At 35.9% G+C, this 8,992-nt stretch overlaps 1 protein-coding gene across 1 annotated transcript; it reads left to right on the top strand.

The window, feature by feature from the left end:
- The first annotated feature begins 2,203 nt into the window (after positions 1-2,203).
- LOC121977735 (S-locus-specific glycoprotein S13-like) lies at positions 2,204-4,580 on the top strand. The gene is made up of 4 exons (XM_042530170.1): positions 2,204-3,381; positions 3,575-3,715; positions 3,810-3,931; positions 4,025-4,580. The coding sequence occupies exon 1, from the start codon at positions 2,367-2,369 to the stop codon at positions 3,234-3,236; it is 870 nt and encodes a 289-aa protein (XP_042386104.1). The 5' UTR covers positions 2,204-2,366; the 3' UTR covers positions 3,237-3,381; positions 3,575-3,715; positions 3,810-3,931; positions 4,025-4,580.
- Positions 4,581-8,992: the final 4,412 nt, after the last annotated feature.

Below are 8,992 nucleotides of genomic sequence, written 5' to 3'. Positions count from 1 at the left end.
TATCCATTCCATGGGCAGCTCTAGATCATTGTATCTTCTGCACAAAAGTCAATAAATAAATGTATAAAATCCTACGAATATGGTGTTATAATTCATGTATTTCTGGACTAAGATTTTTTCCCAACAACGAAGAATGTTACTGCTACTATTATTTCCAGGAACTGAAAAGGAAAGAGCTGCATCTGCACCTTAGAAGTTTTATGATTTGGACTGCTTGTACCTGAAATCTACTAGTGTATTTCTTTTAGAGTTGCTACAAATTTTAACAAAAATCTCAATTTATGATCTCAATTTAACACCTTATTTATTTATTATTTTTTTTTGTGATGGAATAACAATTTGAAAATCGAATGGTAGAGCAAGAAGTTAGTCAATGGACTTGGTTGTGTCTGGAAATTAATACTGAAAGAACTGTCTGTCTGCCTAATTTGTAGAATCGTTGACTAATTCAATAATTTGTCTAACATCCGATTAAAAAAAAATGGAAACAATTCTCGGAGCCGACAACCAACTTTTTTTTCTTTTAAAAAATATCCAGTCATAAGCCAAATTTAGTTTTACTTTGATCGATTGAAAAATCGATCGTATCAATTTGGTCAAAGTAATTAAACCAAATTATTTGGTTCGAGTTGATTTATTTGGAGAGACTGACTAACACACACCTTTAACTTTACTTCATCGTACTTGAGTCAACATGATTCATTTGTCTATTTACTAAACAAGTTCATACCAAATTGAATTGACATTATGAAAAATTTTCAAACCTAAGTTGAACTGAGCCAAAATTGGTAATTCCAAACCAAACTTAAAATGAAAATAAAATGTATTTCGATTTTTCATACCAAAGATTCATCAAATTATATATTGGTTTTGCCATTTTGATATGTATGCATGTATACCTTTATACCTAAATCAATCTAAAATGAAAACAAAAATCCAAGAAGCCAATTTTTTTATATTTCTTTTATTTGATTTGATTTAGTTCTATTTGTCTTTTCTGTTCTATTTTCACTACATATTACTGAATATTCTAGTTTTGAATGGTTAATACTGAACCATTTTCATCGTAACACATTTTTCTTATCTTGGATCTTGCTATGCTATCACTAATCAAAGAAATTATGCAAGCATGATTTAGTCATCATGGTCATAATTATTGAAAGGGATTGAGAGGAACTTTTTCATTTCCATTTTTCAATCTGATAATAAATATTGTTGACTCTTTCTAATCGGCTGTTAACAATCTATTTTTCCAATCAGATGTTGATAATTTATTGAATTAGTCAGCCATTCTCAACTCTCCATATTAATCACGCACACAGTTCTCTCAATGTTCTACAGTCTAGTCCGTTGACTAGAAACTCTAAAAGGTATAAATTGAGACTTTTTGTTAGGACTTGTAGCAACTCTAAAAGGTAATACAGCAGATTAGAATTAGATTGCAGCAGGCCCAAGCAAACGCAGAATCATTAAGCTTAAGCTTCCATAGGGCAGATGCAGCTCTTTCTTTCTCTGTTAGCAGTAATGCTCTTCATCCTTGGTCAGTCCTCATCTTCGGGTACGTTTAAGAAAGAAATCCAAGTTCATTATTATGGATTTTTAATTTATTTTAATAATCTATCACATTTAATTTTACTAAATATTTGAATAAACTCATCCTTTTGGACTTCACCTAATTGTCAATTAGATGCTATTCGAATCGATTAAAAACTTTTAAATTTTTTTATGCGAAAGGTGTTTATAACTCGGGAACACTATGAGTGGAATGATGTTTATTTATCAAAATTCAAGAAAATAATAGAAGTATTTGACATAAATTTAAGACCTTTAGGTCAAATAATTTTTGGACAATATAACTGTTCAAGAATATTTGACAATTTTATAAAGTTTAAATGATTATAGATAAATTTAGAAAATACTTTTAGCTCGTCAGTACTTCAAAATAAAGGAAAATATATTTAAAATATAATAATGTTTATTTGATATAGATTTAGAATTCGTACGATCGTAAAATACGAGAGCGTTTTTTAATCAATTTTCAACTAGTCAGCGGATGCTTGATTTGGACGGACAAAAAATAGAGCAAATCAGATGTGGCGGATGGAGATTTAGGGGAAAAAATAATAATAAGAATGTTATTTGGTAAATATTTCTTTAGATATTTATTTATTTATGACGTTGGTACAGGAGCTACCATGATCCAGAACATCTCACTTGTCAAGGGACAAACCCTGACGTCGACAGGAGAATTGTTCCAACTGGGCTTCTTCAGTCTAGATGATAGTTCAGCGAAGGGATATTTTGGAATCTGGTACTGCAATCTCACACCGCAAGAAGGCACTGTAGTATGGATCGCCAATAGGAACATGTCCGTCAACACATCCATGGCATCCTTCAACCTCACTTCTGATGGAAATCTAATCTTATTTGAGGAAGACAGAATTGTTTGGTCGACGGGAACAAGATCCCAAGAACTCAATTCTGCACGGTTGCAGCTTTCAGAATCTGGAAACCTCGTGCTAAACGACAGCAACTCGATTCTATGGCAGAGCTTCGACCACCCAAGCGACAGCCAGACGTATCTCCCTGGCATGAAGTTTGGATTTGTCAAACAGACCAACACATCACGGCGGCAAGTGTCATGGAAAAACTCCACAGATCCTTCTCCGGGAGACTACATCCAGATGATTCGTGCTCAACCTATACCGGATTTGATCACGTTGAACGGATCCGCCAAATACCATCGCGGCGGCCTGTGGAAGGAATATATGATCAGCCTTCCATCGACGGCGAGCTCGGTAAGGCCCACGTATGTTTCCAACGAGAATGAGGGCTACTTTACGTTTAGTTATACGGCCTCGCCGACGCCGGTGCTGTTACGGGCAGTGTTGTGCGCCAATGGAACCTTCCAGACTTGGTTTCTTGACAGGAGTGGCAAGGAAGAGTGGCAACTTCTGTGGTCGGTTCCGGAGGACGAGTGCGACGAGTACAATCGTTGTGGCCGCAACAGCGTGTGCACCTGGAACTACTATACCGTCAACTGCGATTGCATGGACGGGTTCATAAAGATTGTGGAGAACGGAAGCGAGGGCGGGTGCCAGAGGGAGAAGCCTTTGAATTGCTCGTCGAACCAGTTTTCCAAGGTGCAGAACGTGAAGCCGCCCGACCCTCAGAACGCTACAGCGAGAGGAAACATGAGTCTCGATGACTGCAAGAATTTGTGCTTGAATAATTGATCCTGCGTGGCGTATGCGGTGATTAGTGGGTTTTATGGATGCATAACTTGGCCTAGTGATCTGTTGGATCTCAGGATTTTTGTCGTTGGAGGATATGATTTATACATTCGGCTCGCAGGAGAATTGGATCACCCAAGTACGATTGGTAAAACATCTGTCATTTTTCATTAATTTACCCATTTATGTTTATTCACTAAACCTTTCAGTTTTTTTTTTTTTTGCAAGACAAATCAAATAATTAAGAAATATGTTTTATGAAAACATTAACTCGCACCCTGTTGCAATTTCTCTTTTAGACCTCCAATAAAATTTGTATCTATTTTTTGATGTTTGCTTAGGAAAAAACAGGACGGGGAGAAGAATTCTATTTATTGTCGTCTCTATTGCTGCAACACTGTTATTCCTTTGTGTCATTTTTATTTACCGTCGAAGGAAAAAAGCAACGATACGAAGAGGGAATCTACTTGCAGCAACATTCAGTATGGCTACTAAACTATTATTATATGGTGTTTGAACATATATACCTGCTTATTGATCTTTACCATGGAAAATATTTTTGAACATATCATACAGATCAACATGAAATAAGAGGTACAGAATCACTATTGTTTGATCTGGAGGCTATTAGGATAGCTACAGACAACTTCTCTGATAGAAATAAGTTGGGAGAAGGAGGATTTGGGTCTGTTTATAAGGTCAATCCTAAGATTTAAGGAATGCATTATATAACTATAGATGATTCTTCCACTTGATAAATGAGTAATAATTGTGGTGGTACTTGACGACAGGGAACACTGGAGAACGGAGAGCATGTAGCAGTAAAAAGACTTTCAAGAAGCTCAGGACAAGGACTAGATGAGTTGAAAAATGAAGTGTTTTTGGTTGCCAAACTTCGACACAGAAACCTTGTGCGGCTGTTGGGCTGTTGCTTAGATTCAGAGGAGAAACTACTCGTTTACAATTACCTTGCTAATACAAGTCTTGACAAGTTTTTGTTTGGTATAATTTCAGTCTCCGTTTTGCATGACAACATCCTCAATCCATGGAACTGATTATCTAGTAGTTTGCTAATCTGATAGAGTACTTAGTAGTGTAGTTGTTCAATTTCATTCTCGAATATATGTTCTTGGATTGGTTATGTATAAGATTACATGAATAGTTTTGTCCTTTATTGCACACACCATGATCCTCAAAATTAGTAACCAAATATTATATATGGATGGTGCAGATAATTCAAAAAGAAAACAGTTGGATTGGGCAAGAAGGTTTAAGATCATTGAGGGCATTAGTCGAGGACTTCTTTATCTTCATGAAGATTCGCCATTGAAGATCATTCATCGAGACTTAAAAGCCAGTAACATCTTGTTAGATGCAAACATGGATCCCAAAATTTCAGATTTCGGTCTTGCGAAACTTTTTGGTGTAGATGAAACCCAAGGAAACACTAGAAGAATTGCCGGAACATTGTAAGCAAACACTCTATTTATCATTGTTGACCAAATTTACCACTTCAAATGAACAGAAAGTTTCGAAAAATAGAGAAAGTCTTAATGTGTTTTTCTTATTAATGATAGTGGATATATGGCACCGGAATATGCCCTTCATGGGCTCTTCTCAGTTAAATCAGATGTGTATAGCTATGGTGTGTTAGTCTTGGAGATCCTAACTGGTCAGAAGAATACTGGTCACCGAGGATCCGAATATCCAATTGAAATTGTTACTCATGTAAGTATTAACCCTCTCTTGTATTGAGTGATAGAAATTTGATACACATTTTATTCAAATAAAGTAAAGTTCTTAATTACACATGCTATCATCTCATTTTAGGTGGTCTGGCGCCATTGGACCCAAGGAAATGCCTTGCAAGTGATTGATCAAGATCTAGTTGAACAATGTCAAGGTCCGCAAATATTAAGGTGCATACATATAGGGTTACTATGCGTGCAAGAAGACCCAATTCAAAGACCCACCATGGCCAATGTTGTGCTTATGCTCAACAGCCTCTTTGTCAGCCTTCCCACTCCTTCAGCACCAGCATTTCTCAGTAACCGTAATACTAACAGTGAATCAAAGGACGTTCCTAGGAGAGAGAACTCTAGCAGAAGCAAGGGAATTCTAATGAAAATTTCTGAAAATAATGTTTCAATCTCTGCATTGGAACCTAGATAGTAGGAAAGTTTACTTCATATTTGTATATATAACTGAGTCTTGATTGAACTTTCAATATTATGTTTAAAGTTTATGCCTATTTATGTAAGTTTAACTGAATGTTTTGGCTCAGGTGTATTCTAATATGTATTTGATCTAGTTTATGGAGTGATTCGTAGTTAAAAGGTTAGAAGAAACTATTTTTCTTGCTTAAACCAATGCCTAGATTTCATCAGAATCCAACACAACGGTACATCAGGTAGCTAAGGAGTCGACCAAATATATTATCAATGTTAAGGAATCAACCAATAAGAAGGATTAACCCTATTTTATAAATGATCTCTGCCTGATCGATGACGTGCTAAAGGGGGGTGGTGAATAACACTTATGGCTTTTCACTCGTTTAGGTAAACAAAGAACAACGCAGCGGAAGATAGAAAGAAAAAAAAGAACAATCACTAACACTTTTAGTAACTTGGTTTGGAGCCTGTGGCGACTCCTACTCCAAGGTCCGTGATCGTTGATCGCTTTCGTTGGGCAATCACTATAGATTCAAATTCTTTACACGAAACAAGTACAAGTATAAAGCTTTACAAATATTGAAATACAACTTGTTACTGACAACTTGGTGTGATCAGTCTTCTCTCTTGGTCATCGTCATAGCAGCGTCTGGATGTTGTTGAAGTGTTCCGGAGTAGCACACAAGAGCGTAAGTTATTCTGGTTTTATCAGCGTCATCTCTGCAGTAGGAGAAGCCATTTTGAAAGTCAGTGAAGTGATCAGCTGCCATTGATTGAGTAATGCACTTGATTAATCATGGTAAAAAATTGACGTCAGACATGATAGCGATTATCCTACGGGTTGCCAAGAAAGGAAGATTTAGGAGAAAATAAGAAGAGGATCCTTTTAAAATGAAGAAAAATGCGGCATTCTCTAAGTTTTATCACACTAATAAATTTTATTATGAATAAAAGATAATTTCTCAATACCTAAACAAGATTCTTATATAGACCACAACCTAAGACCCAAATAAAGGAAAGAAATTACAATTCACAAATTTTAATTTTATTCTTGTAAAGAAAGAAAATTGATCTTTTACCAAAAAAGAAAAGTACATAATTAACTATCTTAACTTAAAACAGGACGTAGATCAAGACAAATTCTCTCCTATAAATACCAATACCAAAATTATCCTAAATACCCTAAAAATAAAAATTACCAAAAATAAGGAAAATGCTATGAAAAGGGTTTAAACATGGAATTTGGGGCCAAAATTTAGCGATTATAGTTTCACCAATAATAAACGTAGGTTTTTGAATTCTACACACGTGACCACCGACAGAACTTGATTCTAAGTTCCGAGTCAAAAATTATGCCCTTTTAAATTTTAAAGGGTCATATTGGGTTCCATCATGGATTGGGCCAACATAAACAATACTAGTTTTGCAGCTTTGACAAGAGATTATCTGATGTAGGAGAAAAATCTCTTGGTGCAACATTCAAATTAGATATTTACAGAGAAAGACATAGGAAGATAATTTGTAAAAAAAAGAGAGTCACATCTAGGTTTAAATAAAAATAAAATTTTATTCAAATCAAAATCAAACTTAACATATTTTTATAAGAGTTCTAACCCTTGTTTAAATAACCTAATATATAAGAAAAAGTCGCAACAGACAAAAGAAAACTCATCCTAAAAAAAGGAGATAAGACCTAAACTAACTTTTAGAAAAGAAAACCAATCCTAAAAATTTTAAATAATAAAAGAAAAAAAATTAAAAGACCAAATATAGAGTTCATCAAAAGACATAGCATAACACGCTCATGCCAGGGGGCACGGGATGACCGTGTTGGCCACTAGAAAGACGATTCCACCTCGTCCAGTACCTGAATAGAGAGAAATCGAGTCTAGATGCCATCTTCCTTGTCAGTAGTCTTGCTTGTCCTTCTTCAAGACCCAAAAGGGAGGCTGGTAGCCTCGTTTTCTTCTCATCACAACTCGAAGGGGAACATAGTCATATCATAGGACATAAATTGGTCATGCTGTTGGATGCTCCTCATCAGACGCACTGGGTTGTAAAGAACACATCCTCAGATGAGTCCAAGGTAGTATCTTCAAGATCAAAAGTCCTCAGGTCCTAGTAAATCAAAAGTCATTTCGTAAGTGGTAAAATGAGGAGAAGATCCTCATACAGTAACTCGACCAAATTTATAGGCAGTTTTGATAGAACATGCACTGCATCCTCAGATGATCTGCCATCTAGAATCTCAAGAATGACCAAAATCTCACAATCATCACTATAAAGTACCTCGTCATATATTGGCTCACTAGTCGACTCAGTCTCATCTTCATCATAAATTGGATCACCAATTATTTTTATCTTGTCGTCCATATCTTTCTCAAGAAAATTTATCCAAATTAAAATAAAAAACTTATAACCTTTAAGATCTCGAGCATTATAATCGAGTGTGAGACTTCCTCGGCCAGAATCTTCCTATCACGACTTCGACCATGTACTTCACGATCTTTAAGATCTTACATCACTAGACACTCGGATAACTCTGTGACTTGTCTCTATTGATCTTCAAGTATCTCGTCTTTGGTGCTATGATCACGGTGTGAGACTTCCTCAGCCAAAATGTGCCTATCACAACGTTGATCACCAACTGACGCATGGGAAGAAATCTTTGGGTGTGGTGCGACGTTCGAATAGATATTGTAGAGAAAGCATTTGGGGGGGGGGGGGATTCGCCAACGAAGAAAAGCTGCCTCTAATATATTTAAAAAAATATTTGTTTTATTTAAATTGAAACCAAACTCAACATATTTTTACAAGAACTCTGACCCTTGTTTAAATAACCTAGGAAATAAGAAAAAGTCGCTACAAACAAAAGAAAAAGTAAAAAAGAAAACTCATCCTAAAAAAAAGAGATGAAATCTAAACTAATTTTTAGAAAAGAAAAGTAATCCTAAAACATTTAAATAAATCAAAGAAAAAAAATTAATAGGGTTCATCAAATGACATAGTATAACACGCTCATGCAAGGGGACATGGGATGGCCGTGTCGGCCACTAGAAAGACGATTCAGCCTCATCCGGACCCGATTCTGAAGGCCACAAGCTGATCATATTCCTTTTTGGTAGTCTCAATCGTCCTTCTTCAAGACCCAAAAGCAAGGCTGGTAGCCTCATTTTCTTCTCGTCATAGCTCAAAGGGGAACATAGTCATATCGGAGGACATAAATTGGTCTTGCTGCTGGATGATCCTGCATCAAACACGTCGTGTTGAAAAGAACTTGTCCTTGATTTCAAGGTAGTGTTTTAAAGATCAAAAGTCCTCGAGTGTGTTGGTGCAATTGTCCCAAGGTCAAAGTTGACCAGTTTAACTCACGCTTAAGTTTTAATGTTTGACAATATATGGAGATTGCATGTGCAATTGTCCATTGGGGAGAATGATTGTGCAAGTCTCCTCTGGTTAAAGGTTGATCATTTTGATATGAGAGAAAAGTTAAGTATGTTAAGGTTGACTGAATACTTGACTAGAAAAGTCCTTATTAGAGGTTAGGCAAGGGCAAGACCAAAAGGATGGTTGGTAGAAGAAGAAAAA

Source organism: Zingiber officinale, chromosome 4B (assembly GCF_018446385.1).
Source record: "Zingiber officinale cultivar Zhangliang chromosome 4B, Zo_v1.1, whole genome shotgun sequence".
NCBI lineage: Eukaryota > Viridiplantae > Streptophyta > Magnoliopsida > Zingiberales > Zingiberaceae > Zingiber > Zingiber officinale.
Note: the sequence above shows the minus strand (reverse complement) of the source record. Positions and strands in the feature narration are given on the sequence as shown.